At 41.9% G+C, this 12,618-nt stretch overlaps 1 protein-coding gene across 1 annotated transcript in view; it reads right to left on the bottom strand.

The window, feature by feature from the left end:
- Positions 1-12,618, bottom strand: part of LOC118938358 (glutamate receptor ionotropic, NMDA 2A-like) — a 348,126-nt gene that overhangs the window by 15,570 nt on the left and 319,938 nt on the right. Inside the window, exon 10 of the mRNA XM_036941969.1 lies at positions 12,242-12,471. Coding sequence (XP_036797864.1) covers positions 12,242-12,471 — 230 coding nt within the window. The remainder of the gene's footprint in view (positions 1-12,241; positions 12,472-12,618) is intronic.

Below are 12,618 nucleotides of genomic sequence, written 5' to 3'. Positions count from 1 at the left end.
AGAGTACAGGACCTCAGAGTAAACAGCCTCAGAGTAAACAGCCTCAGAGTAAACAGCCTCAGAGTAAACAGCCTCAGAGTAAAGGACCTCAGAGTAAACAGCCTCAGAGTAAAGGACCTCAGAGTAAACAGCCTCAGAGTAAACAGCCTCAGAGTAAACAGCCTCAGAGTAAACAGCCTCAGAGTAAAGGACCTCAGAGTAAACAGCCTCAGAGTAAACAGCCTCAGAGTAAACAGCCTCAGAGCAAACAGCCTCAGAGTAAAGGACCTCAGAGTAAACAGTCTCAGAGTAAACAGCCTCAGAGTAAACAGCCTCAGAGTAAACAGTCTCAGAGTAAACAGCCTCAGAGTAAATAGCGTCAGAGTAAACAGCCTCAGAGTACAGGACCTCAGAGTAAACAGCCTCAGAGTAAACAGCCTCAGAGTAAACAGCCTCAGAGTAAAGGACCTCAGAGTAAACAGCCTCAGAGTAAACAGACTCAGAGTAAACAGCCTCAGAGTAAACAGCCTCAGAGTAAACAGCCTCAGAGTAAAGGACCTCAGAGTAAACAGCCTCAGAGTAAACAGCCTCAGAGTAAACAGCCTCAGAGTAAACAGCCTCAGAGTAAACAGCCTCAGAGTACAGGACCTCAGAGTAAACAGCCTCAGAGTAAACAGCCTCAGAGTAAACAGCCTCAGAGTAAACAGCCTCAGAGTAAAGGACCTCAGAGTAAACAGCCTCAGAGTAAAGGACCTCAGAGTAAACAGCCTCAGAGTAAACAGCCTCAGAGTAAACAGCCTCAGAGTAAAGGACCTCAGAGTAAACAGCCTCAGAGTAAACAGCCTCAGAGTAAACAGCCTCAGAGTAAACAGCCTCAGAGTAAAGGACCTCAGAGTAAACAGCCTCAGAGTAAATAGCGTCAGAGTAAACAGCCTCAGAGTACAGGACCTCAGAGTAAACAGCCTCAGAGTAAACAGCCTCAGAGTAAACAGCCTCAGAGTAAAGGACCTCAGAGTAAACAGCCTCAGAGTAAACAGACTCAGAGTAAACAGCCTCAGAGTAAACAGCCTCAGAGTAAACAGCCTCAGAGTAAAGGACCTCAGAGTAAACAGCCTCAGAGTAAACAGCCTCAGAGTAAACAGCCTCAGAGTAAACAGCCTCAGAGTAAACAGCCTCAGAGTACAGGACCTCAGAGTAAACAGCCTCAGAGTAAACAGCCTCAGAGTAAACAGCCTCAGAGTAAACAGCCTCAGAGTAAAGGACCTCAGAGTAAAGGACCTCAGAGTAAAGGACCTCAGAGTAAAGGACCTCAGAGTAAAGAACCTCAGAGTAAACAGCCTCAGAGTAAACAGCCTCAGAGTAAAGGACATCAGAGTAAACAGCCTCAGAGTAAACAGCCTCAGAGTAAACAGCCTCAGAGTAAACAGCCTCAGAGTAAAGGACCTCTCTCTCTCTCTCTCTGTCTCTCTTCTGGTCTCCTCTTTCTCTCCTCTCCTCCCTCTCTTTCAGGGTGTGCTGTGTGTCACTCTCTTACGTAACCTGGCGGAACAGATCTCGTCTCCCTCAGTTCCCCTTCCGGCCTGCTCTCCTGTGTCTCTCTCCTTTCAATCTCTCCTCCCTCTCTCTCTCTCTCTCTCTCTCTCTCTCTCTCTCTCTCTCTCTCTCTCGCTCTCTCTCGCTCTCTCTCTCTCTCTCTCTCTCTCTCTCTCTCTCTTAGTTCCCCTTCCGGCCTGCTCTCCTGTGTCTCTCTCCTTTCTCTCTCTCTCTCTCTCTCTCTCTCTCTCTCTCTCTCTTTTAGTTCCCCTTCAGGCCTGCTCTCCTGTGTCTCTCTCCTTTCTATCTCTCCTCCCTCTCTCTCTCTCTCTCTCTCTCTTAGTTCCCCTTCCGGCCTGTCCTCGGTCCTCTTTCCTCTGTCCTCTTTCCTCTGTCCTCTTTCCTCTGTCCTCTGTCCTCTTCCCTCTGTCCTCTTTCCTCTGTCCTCTTTCCTCTGTCCTCTGTGCTCTGTCCTCTTTCCTCTGTGCTCTGTCCTCTTTCTTATTCCACTCTTTCCTCTTCTGTCCTCTTTTTTAAACATCTCACTTTTTCCTCTCGCTTCTCTCTTCTGCTATATATAAGAAAGAAGGAAAACAGCTGAGCTCTCTCTTCTTCAGTCGTCTCCCGTTTTTCTTATATACCCCCCTCTTCTTATATCCCTCCCCCTCTTTCTGAAACTCCTCCCTCTTCTTATATCCCTCCCCCTCTTTCTGAAACTCCTCCCTCTTCTGATATCCCTCCCCCTCTTACTGAAACTCCTCCCTCTCTCTCTCTCTCTCCCTCTCTCTCTCTCTCTCTCTCTCCCTCCCTCTCTCTCTGTCTCTCTCTCTCTCTGTCTCTCTCTCTCCCTCCCTCTCTCTCTCTCTCTCTCTCCCTCTCTCTCTCTCTCTCTGTCTCTCTCTCTCTCTTTGTCCTCCTCCTACTCCTCCTGTCATCCTGTAATTGTCCCACAGGGAGGATAAAGACAGAGTTGTATTGAACACAATAGATTTTTTTTATTTTCGTCCTCCTTGGTTAGTAAAATGTTCTTCTCCTCTGGGTCAAAGACCATCTAAAGGGGAGGGGCAGGGGGAGGGGCAGGGGGAGGGGCGGGGGGCGGGGCGGGGTTTGGGAACTGACGTCAGATAAAAATACACATAGCGAATCACATCGACCTGTTTTAATCATTCGAATATGTCAATGGTCTTTATATTTATACATATATATATATATATATATACATCATTTAAATACTACATGAATAAATACATAAATTAAGACAAATCATTAAGTAAAACCTTTTTTTCTATTCTATCCAAATTAGTAGGATTTTGACGATTTAAAATGGTCACTTAAAAACAAAAAAATAATCTATGTAACAGATCTTGTATGACAATGTGGCTGTTGAAAGAGAAATCAAATCAAACTTTATTTGTCAACAACAAGTGTCGACTTTTACCGTGAAAATGCTTTACTTTACAAGACCTCAATGAGCAGTTCAAAGAAGAGTTAAGAAAATACATTTACCAAATAGACTAAAATATAAAGTCATTATAATAAGTAACACAATAAGACTAACATCAACGGGGCTATATACAGGGTGTTACGGTACAGAGTCAATGTGGAGGCTATATACAGGGTATTACGGTACAGAGTCAATGTGGAGGCTATATACAGGGTATTACGGTACAGAGTCAATGTGGAGGCTATATACAGGGTGTACCGGTACAGAGTCAATGTGGAGGCTATATACAGGGTGTTACGGTACAGAGTCAATGTGGAGGTTATATACAGGGTGTACCGGTACAGAGTCAATGTGGAGTCTATACACAGGGTATTACGGTACAGAGTCAATGTGGAGTCTATATACAGGGTATTACGGTACATAGTCAATGTGGAGGCTATATACAGGGTGTTACGGTACAGAGTCAATGTGGAGGCTATATACAGGGGGTACCGGTACAGAGTCAATGTGGAGGCTATATACAGGGTATTACGGTACAGAGTCAGTGTGGAGGCTATATACAGGGTGTTACGGTACAGAGTCAATGTGGAGACTATATACAGGGTGTTACGGTAAAGAGTCAATGTGGAGGCTATATACAGGGTGTACCGGTACAGAGTCAATGTGGAGACTATATACAGGGTGTTACGGTAAAGAGTCAATGTGGAGGCTATATACAGGGTGTACCGGTACAGAGTCAATGTGGAGGCTATATACAGGGTGTTACGGTACAGAGTCAATGTGGAGGCTATATACAGGGTATTACGGTACAGAGTCAATGTGGAGGCTATATACAGGGTATTACGGTACAGAGTCAATGTGCAGGCTATATACAGGGGGTACCGGTACAGAGTCAATGTGGAGGCTATATACAGGGGGTACCGGTACAGAGTCAATGTGCAGGCTATATACGGGGGTACCGGTACAGAGTCAATTTGGAGGCTATATACAGGGGGTACCGGTTCAGAGTCAATGTGCAGGCTATATACAGGGGGTACCGGTACAGAGTCAATGTGGAGGCTATATACAGGGGTTACCGGTACAGAGTCAATGTGGAGGCTATATACAGGGGGTACAGGTACAGAATCAATGTGGAGGCTATATACAGGGGGTACAGGTACAGAATCAATGTGGAGGCTATATACAGGGTGTTACGGTACAGAGTCAATGTGGAGGCTATATACAGGGGGTACCGGTACAGAGTCAATGTGGAGGCTATATACAGGGTATTACGGTACAGAGTCAATGTGGAGGCTATATACAGGGGGTACCGGTACAGAGTCAATGTGCAGGCTATATACAGGGGGTACCGGTACAGAGTCAATGTGGAGACTATATACAGGGGGTACCGGTACAGAGTCAATGTGCAGGCTATATACAGGGGGTACCGGTACAGAGTCAATGTGGAGGCTATATACAGGGGGTACCGGTACAGAGTCAATGTGCAGGCTATATACGGGGGTACCGGTACAGAGTCAATTTGGAGGCTATATACAGGAGGTACCGGTACAGAGTCAATGTGCAGGCTATATACAGGGGGTACCGGTACAGAGTCAATGTGGAGGCTATATACAGGGGGTACCGGTACAGAGTCAATGTGGAGGCTATATACAGGGGGTACCGGTACAGAGTCAATGTGCAGGCTATATACGGGGGTACCGGTACAGAGTCAATTTGGAGGCTATATACAGGGGGTACCGGTACAGAGTCAATGTGCAGGCTATATACAGGGGGTACCGGTACAGAGTCAATGTGGAGGCTATATACAGGGGGTACCGGTACAGAGTCAATGTGGAGACTATATACAGGGGGTACCGTACAGAGTCAATGTGGAGGCTATATACAGGGTATTACGGTACAGAGTCAGCGTGTGGGAGAAGGGAGGGGGGGTGAACAGGTAAGTCTGGGTAATGTGTACATGTAGGTAGGGGTGAAGTGACCATGCAGAATGTACTGTATTTGTAGTGTATTTTCAAAGTACACGAAAAGGAAACTTAATAATTCAGTTAACTCTGTATACTTACTGCGTAGTAACACTACGTGAATCAAAACCGTAACGCGTCAAAACGGGAAAAACAAAATACCTCGTATAAAACATCATTCTACGTCAACATACTGGTAACAAACAACAACACAGAATCAAATCAATACTGATACAATTACGTCTGATCAGAACCGAACCACACGTCGTTCCCACGGTGACGGATAGCAGCTCCTTACGTCCTGTCGCAGGAAGCCACTGCTTGACTTGGGTCGGAGCAATTTATTTTATTTTTTTTAGGGGGGGGGGGGGGGGGGGGCGAATGCGTACCGACTCCACTATGAAACAAACTGGCGTTATCACAGGCTCAGATTCAAAAAAGTTTGATCAAAGCGGAATTAAAATGGAATGAAGGTTCCTACGGTCTTGAGAATTATTATTATAAGTACAGAGTACTGCTGGTTTTCTGCTCTACCTGATCATTATTATAAGTACAGACTACTGCTGGTTTTCTGCTCTACCTGATCATTATTATAAGTACAGAGTACTGCTGGTTTTCTGCTCTACCTGATCATTATTATAAGTACAGAGTACTGCTGGTTTTCTGCTCTACCTGATCATTATTAATATTATTATAAGTACAGAGTACTGCTGGTTTTCTGCTCTACCTGATCATTATTATTATTAATATTATTATAAGTACAGAGTACTGCTGGTTTTCTGCTCTACCTAATCATTATTAATATAATTATAAGTACAGAGTACTGCTGGTTTTCTGCTCTACCTAATCATTATTAATATTATTATAAGTACAGAGTACTGCTGGTTTTCTGCTCTACCTGATCATTATTATTATTATTAATGTTATTATAAGTACAGAGTACTGCTGGTTTTCTGCTCTACCTGATCATTATTATTATTATTAATATTATTATAAGTACAGAGTACTGCTGGTTTTCTGCTCTACCTGATCATTATTATTATTATTCATATTATTATAAGTACAGAGTACTGCTGGTTTTCTGCTCTACCTGATCATTATTAATATTATTATAAGTACAGAGTACTGCTGGTTTTCTGCTCTACCTGATCATTATTATAAGTACAGAGTACTGCTCGTTTTCTGCTCTACCTGATCATTATTATAAGTACAGAGTACTGCTGGTTTTCTGCTCTACCTGATCATTATTATAAGTACAGAGTACTGCTGGTTTTCTGCTCTACCTGATCATTATTATAAGTACAGAGTACTGCTGGTTTTCTGCTCTACCTGATCATTATTAATATTAATATTATTATAAGTACAGAGTACTGCTGGTTTTCTGCTCTACCTAATCATTATTATAAGTACAGAGTACTGCTCGTTTTCTGCTCTACCTGATCATTATTATAAGTACAGAGTACTGCTGGTTTTCTGCTCTACCTGATCATTATTATAAGTACAGAGTACTGCTGGTTTTCTGCTCTACCTGATCATTATTATAAGTACAGAGTACTGCTGGTTTTCTGCTCTACCTGATCATTATTAATATTAATATTATTATAAGTACAGAGTACTGCTGGTTTTCTGCTCTACCTAATCATTATTAATATAATTATAAGTACAGAGTACTGCTGGTTTTCTGCTCTACCTGATCATTATTAATATTATTATAAGTACAGAGTACTGCTGGTTTTCTGCTCTACCTGATCATTATTATTATTATTAATATTATTATAAGTACAGAGTACTGCTGGTTTTCTGCTCTACCTGATCATTATTAATATTATTATAAGTACAGAGTACTGCTGGTTTTCTGCTCTACCTGATCATTATTATTATTATTAATGTTATTATAAGTACAGAGTACTGCTGGTTTTCTGCTCTACCTGATCATTATTATAAGTACAGAGTACTGCTCGTTTTCTGCTCTACCTGATCATTATTATAAGTACAGAGTACTGCTGGTTTTCTGCTCTACCTGATCATTATTATAAGTACAGAGTACTGCTGGTTTTCTGCTCTACCTGATCATTATTATAAGTACAGAGTACTGCTGGTTTTCTGCTCTACCTGATCATTATTAATATTAATATTATTATAAGTACAGAGTACTGCTGGTTTTCTGCTCTACCTAATCATTATTAATATAATTATAAGTACAGAGTACTGCTGGTTTTCTGCTCTACCTGATCATTATTAATATTATTATAAGTACAGAGTACTGCTGGTTTTCTGCTCTACCTGATCATTATTATTATTATTAATATTATTATAAGTACAGAGTACTGCTGGTTTTCTGCTCTACCTGATCATTATTATTATTATTAATATTATTATAAGTACAGAGTACTGCTGGTTTTCTGCTCTACCTGATCATCATTATTATTATTATTAATATTATTATTATAAGTACAGAGTACTGCTGGTTTTCTAATTGATAATTACCTGCACCCAGCTAGTGTCCCAGATCAAAATCATTCCCAAATTAGAAGAGAATAATTTGTTAAAAAGCAGAGGAACTGGCTTTGATGAGGAAAATGTGAATCAACCTTCTTGTCTCCACTGAGTCCAAGAGAGAAACACCAGAAATGTCAACACTCGGTAACGCTGGCCAATCAGCTGTGTAGTGGATGGGATTCAAACCGCTGCTAGAGGATCATAAACTGGAGCTATACTGTCAAGGTTCTGTGGGGGAGTTTAAACTTCCTTAGCCCACTATGTGTGTGTGTGTGTGTGTGTGTCTGTAGTGTGTGTGTGTGTGTGTGTGTGTCTGTAGTGTGTGTGTGTGTGTCTGTAGTGTGTGTGTGTGTCTGTAGTGTGTGTGTGTGTGTGTCTGTAGTGTGTGTGTGTGTGTGTGTGTGTGTGTGTGTGTGTGTGTGTGTGTGTGTGTGTGTGTGTGTGTGTGTGTGCCCCTGCTCTCTGCCCCCCACTCCTCTCTCTCTCTCTGATCTAAGCACCATGGATCAGCCGTGTTTCCATCCTGCAGTCCAGCTCTACATCCCAGTGTGGTGTAGGTGTGTGTGCCCCTGCTCTCTGCCCCCCACTCCTCTCTCTCTCTCTCTCTCTCTGATCTAAGCACAATGGATCAGCCGTGTTTCCATCCTGCAGTCCAGCTCTACATCCCAGTGTAGTGTAGGTGTGTGTGTGCCCCTGCTCTCTGCCCCCCACTCCTCTCTCTCTCTCTCTCTGATCTAAGCACCATGGATCAGCCGTGTTTCCATCCTGCAGTCCAGCTCTACATCCCAGTGTAGTGTAGGTGTGTCCTGGACCCCAAGCAGGCCGCACAGTAGATGGACCTTTTCACTTCTATTGGTCAACACGATCCACAACGCCTCGAGAGCTTCGTTACTACGGTTACAATGGCGTGGTAAAACAATCATTATTATTATTACGTCCCGGAGAGTTTCCCCCCCCCCCAGGAAATAACTCCAGGCCTCTGTAACAGCCTGATACATCGGGATAAATACGTACCTGGAGATGATTTAAGGACACAAAACAAAAACAGGACATTAGATGTTAATGGAGACAGGATGAGGACAACAGATCCATAGAGGTAGATAGAAGGCCCATGCTAAAACATGTTTTTTGGGGGCACTGGAGTTGTCTATCAAAGTCTATGGGACAGTACCTCCATAGAGGTAGATAGAAGTCCCATGCTAAAAACACGTTTTTTGTGGCACTAGAGTTGTCCATCAAAGTCTATGGGACAGTACCTCCATAGAGGTCGATAGAGGGCCTTTCTTTACATCTGTGTCTTAATGGCTTCTGTGACAGCATGGGCAGCGTCATTGAGGGCCTTCTCATAATTTAAGCAAGTAGCCTTGGCTCAAGCCTTGGCTTTGGTCTTTGGTATGACTCGGCCGGGGATCGAACTCCCAACCTTTCACTCTCAAGGCCGAGACAAGACCACTGAGTTTGGTCTCCATTTTAAAAGTAGTTCATTTCTTATTTTTTCTTATTTCAGTAAACAAACTGAGCGCCAAATTAACCTGTTTATTAAAGTCAAGCTTTGTGATTTACTATCAACTGAACCTGTTAATTAAAGTCAAGCTTGGTGATTTACTATCAACTGAACCTGTTTAACCTCTTAGAGCTCTAGGGGCGCTATTTCATTTTTGGATAAAAAACGTTCCCGTTTTAAGCGCGATATTTTGTCACGAAAAGATGCTCGACTATGCATATTCTTGACAGTTTTGGAAAGAAAACACTCTGAAGTTTCAGAATCTGCAAAGATTTTGTCTGTAAGTGCCCCAGAACTCATTCTACAGGCGAAACCAAGATGATGCATCACCCAGGAATTAGCAGAATTTCTGAAGCTCTGTTTTCCATTCTCTCCTTATATGGCTGTGATTGCGCAAGGAATGAGCCTACACTTTCTGTCGTTCGCCCAAGGTCTTAGCAGCATTGTGACGTATTTGTAGGCATATCATTGGAAGATTGGCCATAAGAGACTACATTTTCCAGAGGTCCGCCCGGTGTCCTTTGTCTAAATTTGTGCGTAATCTTCAGGTGCGGGCATTTTCTCCTGGGATTCAGGAGAGAAAGCATGTGTCCAAGAACGATGTATCAATGAAGAGATATGTGAAAAACACCTTGAGGATTGATTCTAAACAACGTTTGCCATGTTTTCAGTCGATATTATGGAGTTAATTTGGAAAAAAGTTTGCGTTTTGAGGACTGAATTTATGGATTTTTTTTGGTAGCCAAATGTGATGTATAAAACGGAGCTATTTCTAATACACAAGGAATCTTTTTGGAAAAACTGAGCATCTGCTATCTAACTGAGAGTATCCTCATTGAAAACATCAGAAGTTCTCCAAAGGTAAATGATTTTATTTGAAGGCTTTTATGTTTTTGTTAATGTTGCGTGCTGGATGCTAACGCTAATGCTAACGCTAAATGCTAACGCAAAATGCTAACTCTAGCTAGCTACTTTTACACAAATGATTGTTTTCCTATGGTTGAGAAGCATATTTTGAAAATCTGAGATGACAGTGTTGTTTACAAAAGGCTAAGCTTGAGAGATGGCATATTTATTTCATTTCATTTGCGATTTTCATAAATAGTTAACGTTGTGTTATGCTAATGAGCTTGCTGATAGATTTACACAATCCTGGATACAGGGGTTTTTTCATAGCTAAACGTGACGCAGAAAACGGAGCGATTTGTCCTAAACAAATAATCTTTCAGGAAAAACTGAACATTTGCTATCTGAGAGTCTCCTCATTGAAAACATCTGAAGTTCTTCAAAGGTAAATGATTTTTTTGAATGCTTTTCTGTTTTTTTGTGTAAATGTTGCCAGCTGAATGCTAATGCTAAATGCTACGTTAGCCATCAATACTGTTACACAAATGCTTGTTTTGCAATGGTTGAGAAGCATATTTTGAAAATCTGAGATGACAGTGTTGTTAACAAAAGGCTAAGCTTGAGAGCTAGCATATTTATTTCATTTCATTTGCGATTTTCATGAATAGTTAACGTTGCGTTATGGTAATGAGCTTGAGTCTGTATTCACGAACCCGGATCCGGGATGGGGAGATCAGAAAGGTTAAAGTCAAGCTTGGTGATTTACTATCAACTGAACCTGTTAATTAAAGTCAAGCTTGGTGATTTACTATCAACTGAACCTGTTTATTAAAGTCAAGCTTGGTGATTTACTATCAACTGAACCTGTTTATTAAAGTCAAGCTTGGTGATTTACTATCAACTGAACCTGTTTATTAAAGTCAAGCTTGGTGATTTACTATCAACTGAACCTGTTTATTAAAGTCAAGCTTGGTGATTTACTATCAACTGAACCTGTTTATTAAAGTCAAGCTTGGTGATTTACTATCAACTGAACCTGTTTATTAAAGTCAAGCTTGGTGATTTACTATCAACTGAACCTGTTAATTAAAGTCAAGCTTGGTGATTTACTATCAACTGAACCTGTTTATTAAAGTCAAGCTTGGTGATTTACTATCAACTGAACCTGTTTATTAAAGTCAAGCTTGGTGATTTACTATCAACTGAACCTGTTTATTAAAGTCAAGCTTGGTGATTTACTATCAACTGAACCTATTAATTAAAGTCAAGCTTGGTGATTTACTATCAACTGAACCTATTAATTAAAGTCAATCTTGGTGATTTACTATCAACTGAACCTGTTTATTAAAGTCAAGCTTGGTGATTTACTATCAACTGAACCTGTTTATTAAGTCAAGCTCTGTGATTTACTAACAAATGAACCTGTTAATTAAAGTCAAGCTTGGTGATTTACAGGCTCCTGCAGTTACGGAATGTTAAACTAAGCAGTGTAATTCATTGGCTGATCCTTCCTAATGACCCGGATGGAGTTATGTGAACGACCCTTCCTTAACCCACAGGAAGTCCCATCCAGTTGACTACTTAAAAAAATGGTGAATGTCCTCAATGTCTCTGGCCCATGCTAAAAACAGGCTTTTTGGCACTAGAGTTGTCTATCAAAGTCTATGGGACAATAGGTCCATAGAGGTAGATAGAGGGCCCATGCTAAAAACAGGCTTTGTGGCATTAGATCTATCTATCTACGTTTATGGGACAGTAGATCCATAGAGTTAGATAGAGGGCCCATGCTAAAAACAGTCTTAGGGAACACTAGAGCTGTCTATTTAAGTCTATGGGACAATAGAACTGAAGCTGACATAAAGTAGGTGGCTATGCTGTGATTCCCTAGCCTCTATGCTAGCTTCACGCGCTCTGCGGAATCTCGGAATCTCGGAAACATTCCGACGGGGAATCCGAGGGGGTTACAAGATTGTAACTCTAGTTTCCCCGTTTGTAGTTCCGACTCGGAAATTGTGCATTTCCGATCGTTCCGCGAGGACGTGAATGCAGCACAGAACATACAGACATAGAATGTAAATGTAAACATCTAGGTGAACACACAATCTATTAAAAACCCTATTTCTAGGCCCTGCCTCTATCTCTGTCTCTAAACTCCGGGCCATGTATGTCGACACCGACAGCGTATTCAACCCAGGGAATCGGTGTAGCTCAAGATAGTGTTAGCTCTCTGAGCTAAAGCCCCCTTTGTGTAGAGGGGGGGGGGGCATCAGCTCTAGGGAGCTAACACGAGTTCTTAAGGTCACCAAAAGCGATTCTTCGCTCCAGCGAAATTCTCAATGGGACTGGAACATCGTACATAAAAAAAACTATTTTTTTAATTTATTTTTTATTTATCAAATCAATGTTATTTTATTTTTATATTTATTTATAACTATAATTCTTAACATGCTGAGAGTATGAACAGTAAAATATTACCTTGTTGTCAGACAGTCCCGTGACCTGGTCTACAAACTCCTCCTGGATCATGAAGGCAGCCAGGTTGGCTGTGTAGGAGGCCAGGAAGATGACGGCGAAGAAGGCCCACACCGACACTATGAACTTACTGGTGGTGCCTTTAGGGTTCTGAACCGGGACAGAGTTGTTGAACACCAGACCCCACAGCAGCCACACCGCCTTACCCATAGTGAACGATGGGCCGTGGGGGTCTGGAGGGAGGGAGGGAGGGAAGGAAGGAAGGAAGGAAAAGGTAAATTCAGACTTAAAAAGGTGTGTGTGTGTGTGTGTGTGTGTGTGTGTGTGTGTGTGTGTGTGTGTGTGTGTGTGTGTGTGTGTGTGTGTGTGTGTGTGTGTGT

This window comes from Oncorhynchus mykiss, chromosome 13 (assembly GCF_013265735.2).
Source record: "Oncorhynchus mykiss isolate Arlee chromosome 13, USDA_OmykA_1.1, whole genome shotgun sequence".
NCBI classification, from domain to species: Eukaryota; Metazoa; Chordata; class Actinopteri; order Salmoniformes; family Salmonidae; genus Oncorhynchus; species Oncorhynchus mykiss.
The sequence above is the reverse complement of the archived record's forward strand: the minus strand, read 5'-3'. Positions and strand labels throughout refer to the sequence as shown.